Source organism: Alexandromys fortis, unplaced genomic scaffold, assembly GCF_014885135.2.
Source record: "Alexandromys fortis isolate MF-2015 unplaced genomic scaffold, M_Fortis_MF-2015_v1.1 scaffold_145, whole genome shotgun sequence".
Classification (NCBI taxonomy): domain Eukaryota; kingdom Metazoa; phylum Chordata; class Mammalia; order Rodentia; family Cricetidae; genus Alexandromys; species Alexandromys fortis.
In genome coordinates this window covers 667,403-685,552 of record NW_026068049.1, presented here as the reverse complement: position 1 = coordinate 685,552, position 18,150 = coordinate 667,403, and the positions used below count along the sequence as shown (strand labels likewise).

General features: G+C 39.3%; 1 protein-coding gene across 2 annotated transcripts in view; it reads left to right on the top strand.

The window, feature by feature from the left end:
• Positions 1-18,150, top strand: part of Supt3h (SPT3 homolog, SAGA and STAGA complex component) — a 342,521-nt gene that overhangs the window by 228,329 nt on the left and 96,042 nt on the right. For both annotated transcript variants that reach the window (XM_050119373.1, XM_050119375.1), the window contains one exon: positions 1,551-1,690. In XM_050119373.1, coding sequence (XP_049975330.1) covers positions 1,551-1,690 — 140 coding nt within the window. The remainder of the gene's footprint in view (positions 1-1,550; positions 1,691-18,150) is intronic.

The window sequence follows — 18,150 nt, the reverse complement described above, 5'->3', positions numbered from 1 at the left end:
GTGTGGAAGTAGAGAGAAGTCAAAAGCTAAAAAGAACAATATAAACCTTAGATTACTCTGTAGCAAAGGGTGCTCTGCAGCAGACAGGCAGAGGACGACAGGGCAATGGGAAAGAGCTCTTGTTATCATAGATAAACACAGATGGAAAACAGGCGACAGACATGGGAAGATGTCGAAATCTCTTGGTGATTATGGGGTTAACTTTACAGTATTTCACTTTGGTTCATCAGACATTTGCTGGAGTTCTGAGAAGAAATGTAGGCGAAAACAGCATCAGAATTGCTTTCATGAAACTTGAAGTGTCAGTAACATTTCTGTGTTTAGAAACTTGTGCCCTGAGAACAGAGCACACCTATGAATGAGATACCTCTTCAGCATTCCCAGTGCAAAAATTGATACAAATCTCTGCCCATCAACAGAGGATGGGCATGAGAGCCATGTTAGTAGATACTATAGGATATAGATGATTATGCAGGCCTTATAAAAGAATCAGATATCTACAAAGATGGAGAGATCTTTCTCTGTCCTCAACTAGGAAACCTGGACAGAAGAGAGGATAAAGAACCTCTCTTCTTAAAGAAATGCTGTAGGCACCTATTTTTAAAGAAAATGAAGAAAGCACATGTGTAAAGAAATCCATTGTGAATATGTTATCACAGAGAAATGTCTAGTGGTGCACACAGATGGCCACTGTGAGCTGGGAATTGGTGGATAGCATAAAAAGAAGGGAGGGAGGGAGGGAGAGCAAGGAGGAGAAAGCAGTACATGTAATATTGTTGGGTATGTGTATTTCTGTCCCTTCCTCCCTTCCCCCTCCCCCCCCCATGTTGGGGATCTGACACAGGGTCTTGCACAGCTACATCCCCAGTCATTGCTGTGAGTATATGTGTACACTACAATTTTTATTTCAGTAGAAAATGACTTGAAAAATAGACTCCCTTGATTCTGTGGGTGCTAACGTATAGGTGCTGAAGCACTTGTATGTTTTATGGCCTTAACCTAAGTTGTTGCATTTGGGAAGAGATGCACTCAAGTGTCTTTTGCTGATCCCACTGTTTAATAGGATCCCTTTTGCAGGATTTTTCTTTCCTTTATCTTGGTTCTGTAAAAGTAGGCCTGTTAGTATTCATTTTTATTAGCTAATATTCCACGCTGTTTGATGTAACAGTTTGGTCACAGCTGTGTTTTCTAACATTAGTAGTTATGAATTCTGCTTTCTTTGCTTGTGTTTACCTAGCACACTCTCTTTCCTAGTTGTGTTTTATTTCTCTTGTAAGTACTATGGAATAGTATTCTTTGCCAAACCTGAGAGCCCCTCTTCCTTTCATACGGGATTCAGTCAGCCCTTTTACACTTAAGATGGTAATTAATAATGTGATTTTATTTTATTTTTTTGTGATTGATTTCTGTGTGACTTGTTTTAAAGATAAGAGTTTTCTCTATAAAGATGATTGTGAGTGAATTTCACATGTACTGTTTGCTATGTATGCTGATTTATGCCAATGTACCCTGCTCAGTACCTTTTGTTCTCCTTTCTAACCTTCATGAAGAAAAACTGAGTGGCAGCAGCAGTACAAACAAGAGACAGAAAATCGCTCAGGACTTGATCAACTCTATTGACCAAACAGGAGAGCTTCTGGCCATGTTTGAGGACAATGAACTTGATGATGTTAAACAGGAGAGAATGGAGGTATGGTACATTCCTGTTTCCCAGCAGTAACTGCCCAACATAGTGCCTGTGGTCCCACCTTCTTGTCCTGTGTCCTTGACTTTTGCCTGACAGGTCAAATCAGTGGCCTTGTCTGGGCAGCATGCTCAGGAGCCAGCCCTGGGAAGGGAAGCTTTGCCTCCACACTCGGCTTTGAGAAACATCTTGAGTTTTGATTCTGTTTTCTTCTTTGGAAATAGCGAGCATTCTCTTCTCTGGATCTGACATTAACTGTTACATTTTATTCCATCGGGCTACTTTACATTAAATATTTACTTAACTTTTTTTTCCCCAAATTATCCAGTTGCCTCCAAGGCGAAGGTAATTCTTAGTGCTTTTGTCTTGGCACAGAGAGTGAAGAGCTGCCTTTCAGATTGCTGTTGGCGGCTGCGGTTGGCCTCACTGACTAAGGTGGTGTCCAGGGAAGCTACATGCTTTACATCACTGTCACAGAAAGCAAGTGACATATTTGCATTCCATATACATGTTTTCACGATGAATATAAAAATTGTATGTCTTCTATTTACCTTAGCTATCTATACTTCAAATCACTGCTTCTTTAAATACACTCCAGGAAAAATGAAAGTCATGATTGATTTCATTTGAGTGCCTTCCAAAACACACAGTAGTATTCTTAGTTCTCACTATGACTATTATGCGTTTACATTCAAAAAGGAGTCTCAGTTTCCCCCTTCTCCTGAAATTGGGCACAAGAGGTAATTCCAGAATTCCAAGGGAATTTTTAAATGCCTGTCTCATTGTGGTCTCTATGTGTGCTAAAGCGGGGATTATTTCACATTGAGTCTAGAGGAAGCCCTGTTGACATCCATGCATTGTAAATTTAACAGCCTTCTTTAAAGAATTAGCATGCCTAGATCTTGGGCTGTGATCTAAAGGCAGTACCCTCTTAGGTATCAATTACCCAGGAAAGTGTGGTTATCTTGCTTTGAGGCAACTACAAATGGTTTTACTTCAACTTTGCCGTGGGCCAAAAATATGCTAAGTTGTCCAAAGCAGATGATAAACACATATTTCTGATGCCATTATGGCCTCAACAGGATACGATTTTTGTAGGGCATGGTTTCACTTATGATGTGTTGCTTAGGGAGCAAAGTGTACTTTAGTTTCTAATGTTTCATATCATGAGATAAACATGAAGACAGCCAGTAAAGGAGGATCCTACCAAAATTATATGTAAAGGGGAACACCTGACTTTTCCCTTTCACTAGGACAGATCTCAGCTAAATCAGTAAATTGCCTGAAGCCATTCCACAGTTAAGGGGGTGGAACATTCTGTAACCCTAGGCTGCTAATAACAGAGTAGAGCTGGAAGGACGTTGACTCAGTAAAGTCAGTCAAGACTCCAGGAGCAAAAACAACTCCAGTGCTCACACATATGAACCACTTTCTGGTATTGTACTATACACTGCATGGTGTCAAGCAGGACAATGAAACAGCAGCAAACTCAGTAAGGACACTTACAATTGAAGTAAGCCTTATCTAGACAGCAAGTCCAAAATTGACTGTTTCTTTAAGCCTACAACATGCTAGAATCTTCTCCTGCCAAGATGACAAGTAGTTTCCATATTTTACTCATCCAAATGACATAGTTGAGATGAATAAAAATGATAGACTTGTAGGAAAAACTGTAGACAGTAGAAGTAGAAAGTGGGACCATTAAGAGCAGAGGCCTTGCCTGCTTCTAATTTGACAGGTTATAGTTTCGAGAGTAAACCGCAGCTGTGGCGTCCATATGAAACCACTTTGGACTCGAGACAGCAGTCTCCTGCCTCTAAAGCACAGTAGAGTAATCGGTCCTGCCATCATCCATGGTTTAATTTTCCTCTAAGCATCACTTATGCTTGCAGAAACCATGCTACCTTTCCTCCTAGAGCAGAGGAATTGGTGTAGACCCACCAAGGGAACTGCATTGGGTCAGGTGCTCTCTCCTTTCTCTCTCTTTGTTATTCTCCCTCTCTCTCTGTCTCTCCCTCCCCCTCTCTCTTTTCCTCCCTCCCCCCTCTCTCTTTTCCTTCCTATTTCCTTCTTTTCTTCCTTCTTCCTTCCCTCCCTCTCCCCCTTTCCTTCCCTCCTTCCTTCTCCCCTTTCTCTGTCTCTTCCACTTGCCCCTTCAGCTCTCATGTAAATGCAGCTTTGAAGTACAAACTTCTACAAATATAAAGACTTGAGATCCTAGCTTATCCTGAAAGCACCCATTGGGTGTGTGAAAAGCTTGTTGTTCTTTGCTGTAGTTTTGAACTGATATATGTGCTTGACTTTGTGTTTCCTTAGAATCTACTTCATTGCTGTGAAATATTTGGGAACTAGAAATAAGAAAATTGTCTGAAATTTTGCATCCATTTTGCCTTTATGGTTCATCTTCGTTATAGTCTATCCTATCAACCTGTTAACTCTCCAGCACCAAGTTTACAACATTGACTGTAGCAAAGCTCCATGGATGTGATCTGTGAAGTTCCCTCCAACTTAGCAACAAATGAATGTCTGAATGAATGAATGAATGAATGAGAATAAATGCATGCACCTTGGTTGTTTTAGTGTATTTAAGAGACATGACGCACAAAAGAGGGAAATTGAAAGCATAACCATCCAATTGAATACAACCCACTTCTAAATGAGGCAGATGTGTTTTAATGTTGATAATTGTTTCTATGTTGAATCTTTTTTTATTCTAGTCAGCTAGGTGTCGTTAAGTAAACCAGAACCAGGGTAGAATCCCCAAAAGCTGGAGATAGATTTGATTTCTCTTAGCAAAAACCCTCTGACAGGAGAAGCTCAAGTTTGTCATTGATCAAGTCAACCATTCTATCCAAGGTGAAGAAGGGCCTGTAAAGATGATCGCTTCAAAACTCAGGTGAGCTCTGCCTCTAGTCTAATCCACAAATAGCTAAGGTCCACAGGAGACCCATGAGAACTTACCAGAGAGAACCCCTACAGGTGACTGTTTATATTTCTGCTGTAATCAGGTAGAATCTAGTTAGAAAGCAGGAGAGAATACATATAAAACAGCTTAAAGTTTTATTTTAAATAAGCTTTAAATAAATAAATAAGTTATTGAGATCTCAGGTGCACCTAATTTGCTTAACGAGGAATAAACTGCCATTAGTTTTTGTGAGCACAGTGTCTCCTAAAGGCTGAATAAGAGACATCACCTTCGTTATCCAGCCAACTCTCAGAAGTCAAGTTCTAATCTCCAAGAGCTCTCAGTCCAGACTTTGTGGTTTCTGGAGACAAACAAGACAACTAGAAACCTCACTGAGCAGTCAGAGCACACAAGCTCTCTGTCTTCTGTCTATAAAGTGTATTCTTTCTACTGGTCCCCAGTCGTTATAAAGGAAAATAAAATTCCTATAAAACTAAGAGTCTGTAAACACCTCCAATAAAATCTAACATAAAAAAGGAATGGTATGGGTAGGGCAAACATTTATAAAGACAATTAAACCCCCAACCCCAATTAAAACAATTAAAAAGAAAAAGCCTTTCACTACATGCTTAAAATGCCAGGGAATTTGGGTTGGGAAATGAAGATAGGTGTGAGGGTCAAGAGTTATGTCAAGGTCTTGGGTTCATTCTTCAGAATGGCATAGATATAGTTTTGTGTGTGTGTGTGTGTGTGTGTGTGTGTGTGTGTCCTAGAAAGCTGTATTTCTAGTCTATATGTACAAATGCATGCATGTTTGTTTATTTATGCATGTTTATGTCTATTTGTTATATCTGTAGGACTAGAAATATATTGTACTTGTTGTCCTTAAAGGTAAAATAACTATCTTAAGTATATGAGACAGATCCAGTTGCTAGGGATAATAACATTGTAAATAATGGAACAATGGGGCTGTGTTAGTCAAAGGTGCCACCTGTAATGAAGATGCACTAAGTAGAAAATGCTCATCATCCACTCCCAGTGCATGTGACATAATGGTTGTATGGGAAAAGCCAGCCAGCACAAGTGCAGACATGTAGGAACTAGAACAGTTCATCTTCAATTCTTAATCAATTAATTTAGATGAAAAAATATTTATATTAAATATCTGTTTATCTAAAATTCATATGGATGTGACCATATTAATGGTATTTCATTAAATCTCAGAATCCCTACTTAAGCCACTTCCATTTGCCAGAGTTAAGGGAACACTAACCAATAAAGTAAAACCTTCACTATATTCAGGCGTTAAAAATTACTGTGATGCATGGAATATCAAGGTCTTGTTTAGGTAAGCCTTAATATTCAATCTTAAAGGCATCAAAACTAATAAAATAAAGGTAGCTTCTGATTTTTAAAAACTAGCTCATCCCTAAACTGCCTGAGCATGCAAATGAATAGAAAGACAATGTGCAAGTCTGCAAGAAAATGTTAGCTGTGACAGACTTCATGTCAGCAAGAAGCATAGAGAGAGGTGTAAGCAGTGTCTTGAGTACAGGAAGCATGAAGCACATTCTATGCTCCTGGATATGAATGTTCAGCCTTGAAAGTGGCCTACTTGTTTCCATCAAAAGAGAGGGATGCAATGCAATGTCATGGGATCTTTATAGCAGAATTTAAAAACTTAATAACATTGAATTTGTCATACATGATTAAAAAAAAGAATCGAAAACTGTAAAGGTTTTATTAAAGAGAAGCAGAAGTCAGAGTTTGGTTTGCCCTGCCTGGCCTGTTAACATTTCCTTACCCATTAAAACTGTAAGTGTGTGACATAAATGAGGGTCAAAGTGATGGCAGAGATCATCTCAGGAAGGCGCCAAGATGGGTCGTTAAAACACTGAAGCCATCTCTTGACCTTAGAGTTCCATTTCAAAGGAATTTCAAGGAATACTGAGTGATTTTCTAAAAATAAAACCTTTTTTAATAGAGGTAAATATAATTAAATACCAATTGGCATATAAAAAGACTTTTTAGGCTTTTGTTTTCCAGGCTTTTTGAAAAATTCTACTAGTCTAGATGTCAACAAGTACAATAGGCAGATTGAGAGAGAAAAATTGCTGTCTTCAAATAAGATTATAACTTAGTAACAAAAATGCAGAGCCTTCTCTTTAGAGGCTCTACAGAGAGTTTGTAACATTGTTATACTTTTTGAATCTTTCAACAAAAATAGACTCTTTTTAAAAAAAAGTTTTTGTAGGATTTCAATTTGGAAGAGGAAAATGACAAAAGGAGTGACTATTAAGTTCTATTATATAGGTGCTGTGTCTGTCAGAACAAATCTGGGGCACAGGCCAGTGTGATGACTGAACAGCCTGCTGCCTAGCCCAAGAGCCTGGGTTCAGTCCCCAGCACACACATGGTAGAAGGAGAAAACTGACTCTCCAGTTGTCCTCTGTCTTCCACAGATGCAGTGGAACACACACATACATAATAATAATAATAAAATAATGATGATGATAATTTAGATGTAATTTTTAAATGAGCAGTGCCCGAGCTAAAGGACTCTGTGGTGACTCGGGTTCTGACTGGAAAGTTCTCCCGGCCCCTGCCTGTGTCTTCTGCCTACAGTGCATCCAGACTCGTCATCACTGGTTCTGAGTGAAGTTTACCTTCTTGCCTCTTTCCTAAATCATCCAGGGAGCAGAATAAAAGGAACGACCTTGAGACTGAATCTGTGCAAGTGCTCTCTCTTCATCTAAGTTAGAGGACACATCGCAGCAGCAAGGTCCCTTGTCTTGGTAAAAGAATACTTTTCTAAGTTCAGACTTAGTAAAATACAGGGCCAGGATGACTGTTCATCCCCCCTTTCCCAGCTCACAGTGAAACAGCCATGTGTCAGGGTAAAGATGGACACCAGCACTCTCAGCTGTGACATCTAATGCTGCACTGGACACATGCGTGGACACGTATGGCTGGGCTGCTGGACTGACTCCTGCATCAGTGTGTTTATTAAGCACATAACTGTTTATACTGTTCAATTACAATTTTTAGAACCAATATTTTCTGTCTCAAGTAATTTTAATTTGATCTTTTTTAAATGAAATGCTTCTCTTAGAGATCTGTCCACCAACTTGTTTATAAAACACCTTGGCAGAAAAGAGTTTTAAAATATCATTGAATTTAGAAACACCACAGGATTTACCACTAATTTACATTTAGTGTTTATAGTTCTCAGATTGTGGTCGCTGTAATATCCAGCATATTTTTGCCTTGAATATTTTGTGGATTATATTTCCCTATTCTTTCTCCTTGACCCACATTCCCCACATTAGGTGGGCAGATTGTTGTTATATAGTCTGGTTTCATTTATCGTCACTGGCTTAATCTCAGTAAGTTATTATTTCTAAATATGAAAATAAGTTTATTCTGTGGCAAGGTTTCTTAGTGCCTCAGTTTGTACAGTGGAATTATCAAATTATTGCTTATTTGGTATAGAAACCCCTCCCCTTCTTTCTTTGCATCTGTTCTGAGGACCCAACTTCTTACTGCTACTCCCTGGTAGATATCAGCTTATTTCCACCATCACATTCCTCACGTAGAACTGCTTGTGTTAGGTTCAGCCGGAAGTGTATTAGTGATTAGTGTGTTCCATTGTGTTAATGGATCTGTCTGACACTTTGCATGGCATCAATTTAAAGGGCAGGTGAGAGCCAGGCAGGCCACTGCTTTGCGCCATTCTTCTCTTTCCATGGGAAAGCCTTTTATTATGGTATTAATGCATCTTTAAGAATCTTGCTCCAGAAGTCTCTTCATCTTCAGAGCTCACCTTCCCCACCCTCCTACTCTTCTCATATGCTCTGCCAGGGCTCGCATACACTTGTATAACACATGAGCTCTCACGCATGCCTTCATCTGGCAATATCTGTTCAGATAGTTCAGGATGTGAGAAAGTCCAATAGCCACTGGCGTGTGGCTAATTTAACTTGTTAAATGAGCTCCCAGTGAACATGCATGCTTGCAAATCCTGGAAACTAAGTGTTTGTCTATACATGATGAATAGCATAGCCAGAATAGCATAGCTATGCTTTTAGCTAGATTGTTAGTTAGCTTTCTCATCACTGCAACATAATGCTTGGTAAGGAGCAACGTAAGTAAGGATTTCCTTGGCCTCACAGTTTCATGACAGAAGATGTGGTGGCTGCATGACTGTGAGAACAAGAGACAGCTTAATAATATGCTGGTGAGCCAGGACAATGAGTTTGCCTGGAAGAGAGCCAGGCTGGAACCCTGAAAACCTATCCCTCTGTGGTCCAGTTACTTCACCCAGACTCAAGCAGGGCCACAGCATCCCTGAACAGGACTTCCATTTGGAGACTCTGTGATGTGTCACACTGAGCCACAACAGTGGGCTATGCTGATGCTATTATCTGTAAGTTTTTAAAATACAGTTTCCAAGTACAGAAAGCTACTCTCTTCTGAGTAGAAAGACTGCGGCTATACAGGTACGCCTCTGTGAACTCGTTCTGCCAGGGCTCTTCTCACCTTCACTGCCTACTTTACAGTTGTGAAAGGCTGTCATTGTTTGACTGGCTTCCTGTTGGAATCTTAGAGATGCTGTTTTCTTAGCTAGAGGTGTCATCGATTGTCCCTACCCACACCTACTTCCATGTTGACTTGTACTGACCCAAATAATGTCTCTTGGCAAAGCCAGGCACCAATCACTTCTGGCTTTAATAGCAGATTCTATTTTTCAGATAGAGTACTACTATAGATGTAGTTATTTCTGTCCAGAAACTTACTCTGAATATTTGGCAATAAGGAGTATATACTTTTCATTTATCTGCTGCATATACTAGACTGACAGACCATGAGAATGAATTATTATTAAAAGCCATATTGTCTTTGTCATTGTTACCGTAATATAGCTCCTATGATTAGTTACAAGGGACAGTGTTTGCCATGTTGTCAAAGTCCTGAAGATTTTATGCTCATACAATTACTGTAGCCATGAAACAGAAAGGACACAGGGGACTAGCTGAGAAGCAGAAGGACTATTAGTGGGAATAAAGGGACAAAAAAAGTAATGCGGTTGAATATGATCAAAATGCATTATATCTAATTATGAGTATGTCATAATGGAACCATTGTTATGTGTAATTAATATATGCTGATATAAATGTTTAAGTATGCTGTTTAATTAAATTTTTAGTCACTAGGATTTGCATATTAACAGTCTGGTGTTTCATCTTATTCTATTAAAGTAGTATAAGCTCTTACTTCTACTTCTTGCAATTACTCTGTCACACAGAGAGTAAAAGGCAGAGATTGTTGGTAATGAGATTACTGACCTGCTCTTGAGTCTGGAGAAAACAGAAGTCAGCAGGCAGAATAGCTAAGGGGTCATTTTCACGCTGAAAGAAAACTGTAATCGCTCTCCCAGGTCACCATTGTTCCTTCTAATAATTGAACATAGGTCTTTACCAAAATGCATGCCACATGTAAATATCTCCCATCTGCAGAACCTTCCCAAGCCATGGAGAAAGAGAAAGATGGAAGAATATGAGAGGGAGGAGAAAACAGAAGAATTGGCCCCTTTTCTTAGAAAATAACTCTGTAGTTCCCTTTCTCCACTCATCTGAACAGGCAGCCAAGATAACAGACAGTAACAAAAGCCACTGTACACAGAAATACATACGCTATTGATTGAAAGAAACTGAGAACATAAATAACTGGAAAGGTAGCCTGTGTTCTTAAATGGGAAGAATTGGCATTGTTAGGTGTCTGTGCCGCCTAAAGTAAAGTTCAGATTTAGCACCAAAGCTGCCAGAACTCAGTGACATCTCCCACAGAAACACTCGGAAGCTTTTCTAACTTTGTTCCAGTGTTCATTGCGGTATTCACAGTAGCCACCATACAGAAACAGCCTGTCATTTAACAGACCAGTAAGCAAATGAATTGTGATATTGCTGGACTCAGTAATGCTTGCAATCCCATTACTCAGGGGGAATCCGAAGTTCCAAGGGTAACCTGGGCTACACAGTGAGACTCTGCCTAAGAAAAAGAGAAAAAAAGGAAGGAAGTGTGTGTGAGAGAGCGACAGACAGACAGACAGAGAAAATAGCTAGTCATTGAAAGAGGAAGAAATCAGGCCAATGATAATGACCCTAGAAGATATTCATGCTAAATGAAAGAAGCTAAACACAGAAAGAGTAATATTAGTAATCTCATATATGTGTAATATAATTTGAAAGTGATATTATCTACTATTCGGGACTTGCTTTATTTGAGATATCCCTCAACTCAAACTCAGCAAATCTTTAAAATTCTTATATTGTTGTCTCATAGTATTGTAGATCATTTTATCAACTTATTTGATCTTTGGGTACTTTTACATATGAAGCCTAAAGGCCAACTGTGTGGTTTAAAGCAGTATGATCTCTGGGGGCCAAGAGACATGTGTAAGAAAATATATCTTCCTGGCTTATCTCCCCACCCCCACAAACCAGTCAAATCTGGAAGAGGAGAGTCATACTTTATTTAAACTAGAAAATGGGTTTTGTTTACATTGCACTAAGAATTATCTAGTTTACATGGGCTCATGGATGTAGAAAATTCTTTAGAATAATCAAAACCCAAGTTGTACTAGCTACCTGGAAATACATGTAATTCACTAAGAAGGACCTACTCTCCTCAGATACTCCTTATTCAGAAATTACAGTTCTAAATACATCCTGAGGAAGTTACAAGAAGTTTATAAGACAAAACACTGCTACAGTGACACTTTCTCATAAACTCAGAGCTGCTGGCATAGCTTCTGGCAGCCTGTGAATTTATGTAGTGATTCTGTCATTGTTTACAGGAATGTGAAGTGTTTTGTAATTGACCTTTTAAATTGCCCTTTGGACTAATTTATGTAGAATATTTTTCATGCAGAGGTACACAATTTCCATGTGACTGAGTGTTTTATTGCTTCCTTTTTTAGGTATTTCCGTCATTTTATTCGTGTCCCTTTTATCAAGTCTCTAGAATGCAAGCTCTCACCAGCTAAGTCTGAGACGCTGACTGTTAGGGTCTCCCTCGTTTGGAGTCTCAGAGACGCTGGCTTTATTATTTCCTTTCATTTCTGAAGAGAACCACACCGTGGTAGTAGGTTTGTCATATTCTGTTTACAAATGTAAAACCTCACTATTTCAAGTCCACAACTCTTAACCATAAGTCAAAAGGCATTACTCTATCTTCTTCAGATAATTTCAAATCAAAATATTTGAAAGAGGCGCCTTTAATCCCAGCACTCGGGAGGCAGAGGCAGGCGGATCTCTGTGAGTTCGAGGCCAGCCTGGTCTACAAGAGCTAGTGCCAGGACAGGCTCCAAAGCTACAGAGAAACCCTGTCTCAAAAAACTAAAAAAAAAAAAAAAAAAAAGAAAGACCAAGGTTATTTGTTAATTTATGTATTAGCATGAATTGGATTTCTTATCTCTTACTCATTAGCTGAAACATTTTGTAAAGAATTTTGGTGCCAAGAAATACCAAGTGATTTTGCACCTTTAAGAAATTTGAGTAGTAAGAAACATCAAGTTATATGTTGTCTTGTATAGTGTGGGAAAGAGAAAATTCCAGAGATAGGTACCAAGAAATTTAAAAGCTTTCAAAAATAAGGAGACAATATCAAGGACAAACTCATTGTTTTCAAAATATTTGCCTAATACTAGTCCTTGTCAAAAGATGACAAATTTCTCTTTCTCATATTTTCTTTATTCCCTCTCTCCTTCTCTCCCCCACCCCAACCCTGTTTTGTGTGCCTGTGTATGTGTGTACCATTGTCACTTGTGCATGCATGAGTGTGCACATGCATGTGAAGATCAGAAACTGACATCCCTGGTCTTCCATTAGTTGCACTCCACCTCAGGATTTTGAGATAGGCACTCTCACTAAACCTGAAGTTTATTTAGACCAGTGGCTCTCAACCTTCCTAATGCTCTGACCTTCTAAAACACTTCATGTTGTGGTTACCCCCTCCCCCGCAACATAAGATATTTTTGTTGCTACTTCATAAACTGTAATTCTTCTATTCGTTTTTGTTTGTTTGTTTTAAATATTTATTTATTTATTTATTATGTATACAATAATCTGTCTGTGTGTATGTCTGTAGCCAGAAGAGGGCACCAGACCTCATTCTAGATGGTTGTGAGCCACCATATGGTTGCCGGGAATTGAACTCAGGACCTTTGGAAGAGCAGGCAATGCTCTTAACCACTGAGCCATCTCTCCAGCCCCAATTCTTTTATTCTTAAGAGTCATAATGTAAATAGCTGATCTGCAGGATATCTGATATGAGACCCCCTGGTTTAGAATGTCTGAGCCATGAACTTCATATATCTGAGTAGATCTCACTCCTACCCCCTCTACCCTGCCCCCAGCAATGGAATTATAGCCATGTACACCTCAGAAAGAGTACTGATGTTCTCTATGTTCATGGATCTGAACATAGGTCCCCGTGATTGTTTTGGGAGGCACCTAAATTAAACCTTCTCTCCAGCACTTCTAGCTTATCAGGTTATTTAGAAAGATCAGATTTCCTCCTGAGTAAAGAACTTGGCCATAATTTTGAAGTGTTTGTATAATTTATATTCAGGGTTCTGACAGTGCTCAGATGGCAATCATCTTGTGTTAATTAAAAGAGATGTCAGTTGTGCTACCACTAAGTAATATGTGTTACTTGTGTAAACTACATCTTTTTTCCAGTATACTGATACAGATAATGTTGACATATATTATCTCTGTGATTGGTATACAGACTGTGTAAGCACAGGCATCATAGATTCCTGAGTTCACATGAAGATTCAATTACGTATTCACCTGAGATGCATTAATTGGTATGTGCTTAATTTCTCACGTTGGAAGATTTGTGGCTTCTATACACCCTAAAGACAGAAATGGAGGTGCTGAACCTTGGAGTCTGAAACACCAAGGAAATAATTTTGTTGACACTTAAAAACGTACCCACTGGCTCCTGGTCTATGTTGGCTTCATGTTGTTCAACCTAGTGAGCCATGTATTTTTGTTGTTCATCCTGGAGGCTGGATAACATGCCACAAGCAGTTCATATGGTTCATATCACCTTGAGAGAAGCTGGCCATCTCTGCATTTTCAGTCTGAAATCTCAGGAAGCGGCCACTGTTTGACTTGGCGTGTGGCTCAAAGGCCAGGTCATGCTGTACTTCTGTGACCTCAGGGATCTGTGGCTTCAGTAGGATAAGCTTCCATGGGTGGAGACAGCAAGGGAAACAGTGCCTGAGCTGCATACCATACAAGATCACTCTTCTCTTCACCATGTATAATACACAAGCACACACACACACACACACACACACACACACTTGTGTTGATCTTGCAACTATAGATGCTTTATTTAAATAATGACTTTAACAGTATAAATGTAATTTACTTTAAAAAGTTGCAAAGAGTAGTGCTATCTTAGACTTAAAGGAACATGACTTGTGAACATAAGTATAAACTCCCACTAAAGTCCACAGAATATAAAGAAAGTAAAATGTGCTTCCATTAAGTTTTTTCTCCTGAAAAAAAAAATCATTCTTTACAAGAACTACACCACATTTCAAGAAAAATGTTTCTTTAAATGTATTAAACACTGTGCTACTCTGGCAAAATTTTGATTAGTGTATTGGTTTCTCTGCAGACTTGAATTTAACTTTCCTGTTAGCCAAGATACCAAATCTTCAAATCCATTTTTTATTTGCCAGCTTAAATATTTCATTTTCCTACAGAGTGTGTTTTCTAAAGTGTCAAATGCATACCCGATCTGGTTTATTTTCAGGAGGAATCCAGTGAGGGCTATTTATTATTTTGTTTTATTTATCTTTCAATTTTTCCCCTTCAGTTAGTGGAATAGGACATACTTTTGATAAGGTAATATGAGGGTGTGGTGACATGTAGTAGGATTCAGGCCTTGTGCTGGCCTTCCCTATCACCTGTCACTTGGCAGAATGAACCCTGACAGTACTCTGTCCCTTTCAGAACAGGGTTTCTCTGTAGCTTTGGAGCCTGTCCTGGAACTCTCTCTATAGACCAGGCTGCTCTCAAGCTCACAGAGATCCATCTGCCTCTGCCTCCCAAGTGCTGGGATTAAAGGTGTGCACAGCCACCACCACCTGTCTTTCTCCCAACCATTCTTCTAAAGAGGCAGCTCTCTGCCTCTCTCCCTGCACTCTTCTTTCCTCTCTCCTCTCTCTCTCTCTCTCTCTCTCTCTCTCTCTCTCTCTCTCTCTCTCTCTCTCTCTCTTCCCTCCTCCCCTCTACCCTCCCAATACCCTCTTCTTAAATAAACTCTACATTCAGACTCCCTTTGAATGGCATATTCAATTTTCTCGTCCACCATAGGGCCCACTGAGGCCCTTCTTTCTCAATACCTTTATTACTATTAGAAAAGGCACATTAAACTTCTAAAGGGAGTTTCACTGTTTCACTCTTGTCTGCTGAAATGGCAGGCACTTGAAGGCACACAACAGTGTTTATAACCAGAAAGCCAAGACTCTTCTTGTACTGTATAATCTCTACTTTTCCCTAACATCACTCAGCACACTCTGCTATGAAGAAAGGTGTAGGGTTTACAAATATCTTATACTGTTTGATTGTGGATGTTCTCTTTTTCTTCTGCTCTTCCATGCTTATGTGACACAGACATCAAACTTTTTCACACTTGTTTTCAAAGGGCGTTGATATTCGATTGAATACTAACATCTAGATACACTTTTCTCAAAAACAACTGTTTGCTTGAAAGTTTCATTACGACTTTGTTTATTTTAAAGGGCCAAGTGCATCATTTGGCCTTTGTGTGATTTACCTGGTAGTGTATACATAGTTCTTTGGTAGGTCCTCACGCTTAGACCATTCACATAGTTCACTGGTAGATCTTATATGTCTCACACTTAGACCATTCATGTGGTTCACTAGTAGATCCTATATGTCTCACGCTTATACTGTTCACGAAGTTCACTAATAGATCTTATATGTCTCATGCTTAGACTGTTCATGTAGTTCACTGGTAGATCCTATATGTCTCACGCTTAAACTGTTCACGAAGTTCATTGGTAGATCTTATATGTCTCATGCTTATATCATTCACGTAGTTCACTGGTAGATCTTACATGTCTCACACTGGACCACATTCTCTCCAGCAGGGATCATGTAGAGGAGGAGTTCTGTGAAGCCATAATGTTCCTGGCTCTGCTCTGTTAAACTTCCCACTTCCAAAGCTACCTGAATTCTCTCCTTTCTCTTTCTATTATGAAAACATAGATTCTTTTTTTAATTGTTGATTTATTTTTATGTGTATGTCATTTGCCTCTCTATGTACCCTATGGGGACCAGAAAAGAGCATCAGATCCCCTGATTCTGGAGTTATAGACACTCGTGAGCTGTCATATGGGTACAAAGAATCAAACCCAGCTTTTCTGGAAGACTAGCCAGTTTTCGTAACCATTGAGATTCCCTCTAACCCTTAACACACAGATTCTTTTGACTCTCTTCCATTATAAATGTTACAGACCTCCTGATACCTGAAATTGAAGGAACAAAAAGAAACTTGACCTCTGAGGTACAGTTGAGAGATGGGGAAAATAGGAGAAAGTTATGCCGCGCTTGCCTGTGTCATTCACATCACACTATTGACCGTGTATTTCCCAGATTTAAGACTCCGATATGGGGCTGGAGAGATCCCTTATTGGTTAAGAGCACTGATTGCTCTTGTAGACGATCCAGATTTAGGTCCCAACTCCCAAACTGTGGTTCACCTCCACGTCTGCAGTTCTCACCTCCAGGTGATTCAAAGCCCTCTTCTGACCTCAGTAGGCACTACATACATGTGGTGTACATGCATACATATAGGCAAAAGATCCTTACACATAAAATGAAAATAGATAAAATAGATCAATCTTGAGGAGTCTAATAACTTCTTGCATTAAAATTGCCATTTTTTCTCTACAAAGAATGGGTAGAAATAAACTGAGACTAATTCCAGTGTAGAATTGAATGGACCCACAACCTTGAGTAACCCTAAGGCTCTCAGACTGAGAAGCAGGATTCAGGCAGAACCCAGGAATATTAGATCTGTGCTGAGGAAGAGAGAATGTAGGCAGAGGTGTCTTGCGGAGTGACTTACCTAAGCATTCTCATCGTGTGTCGGACAAAAGCCTGCATAGGGACTTCGGTTGATTTGTGTAACTCATTCTGTTCTCTCTCTGATGGCATAGAACACTACAAGTGCGCACATTGTGGTTAAAATTCAGGGACACTGCTCAGCATTGATGGCATTTACATAACGATGCCTAAGCAAGCATGGCAAAGTGCTTAGGTAACTGTGAGAGTAGTCATTTGTTAAGGCACCTTTCTACTACATTCCCTGAGTTAGTATAGAATATATGTAGATTGGGCTGGAATTCTGTTAGCCCTGTTTAACACTGTCTAGTCCTCTGAAGATATATTTTGAATGCCATAAAATATGCTTTTTCTTTATAGACTTCTCAAAATAACAATCTCTTTGATGAAATTGAAATCGATGTGCTTCCTTTAGCTTTATCTAGGCTTCTGGTGGAGGTCTAGAATAGAGCAGGTCAAGAGCATTTAGGATAATGTACATAAATGAAAAGAGACAGAATATTAGGTATCTGTGAACTATTCATTTCTCCAGCTCCTCTTTATATCACTCACCTTCCCTGAATTGTTCTGTTAAGCATCAGGAAGTCTATGTCTTCCTAGACTCATGCTTCTTCATCTTCTATAGTTAGGATCGTGTTGATGCCACTTGTCTGTCTGGTGTGGCTCTTTCTCATCTCCTGAGAAGACGTCATGAAGTTTAAAAATATGTAAACTTACATTTTTAAAATGTTGATAAGCAGTATTTTCATTTGAGATTCACTATAGATCTTTATGACTACAAAACTTAGTTCTGGAAATTGGTGAGTTGGGAAACATAAAATTAATGTATTTGTTCCTCAGTCACATACTATGGCAGAGACAGCTGCCTGACACCCAGAATTTATGCTCTTCTTTCTGGATTCCAAAACCCTAACTGGTAGCTAGATATTTTGCCATATAGACAAGATGCCACATTTCTCTTCTTACCTCCACCTGGGTTTGGTGACATGATTTGGTCATGATCAATGAAGGGTTCGTAGAAACACTCCATGGGACTTCTGTGTAATTTTTTTAAAGGTAAGGGTATCTTCTTCATCTCACTGCGTGAGGCCAGGGTGGATCATGAAAACAAGGTCACAGCCTAAAATGTCAACAGGGATGCCGGAGGAGACTGAGGCCCTGGTGACCTCAGCACGCGCTTGTGTCAAGTCTAAAGGTTAGCACCAGTGTTCATTTATGTGAGGGAAGATAAACTTCTCTCTAAAGAACCCTAATTGGAGTTAGGATAAATGTAGGGTGTTTTCTTAATGCTCTCAACTAGTAAAACCCTATCTTGGTAAATTAAGAATATAACTTCTAGTAGAAAATAAGTCGTGTTTTAAGGTAGACCTAGTTTAATTTTAAACCAA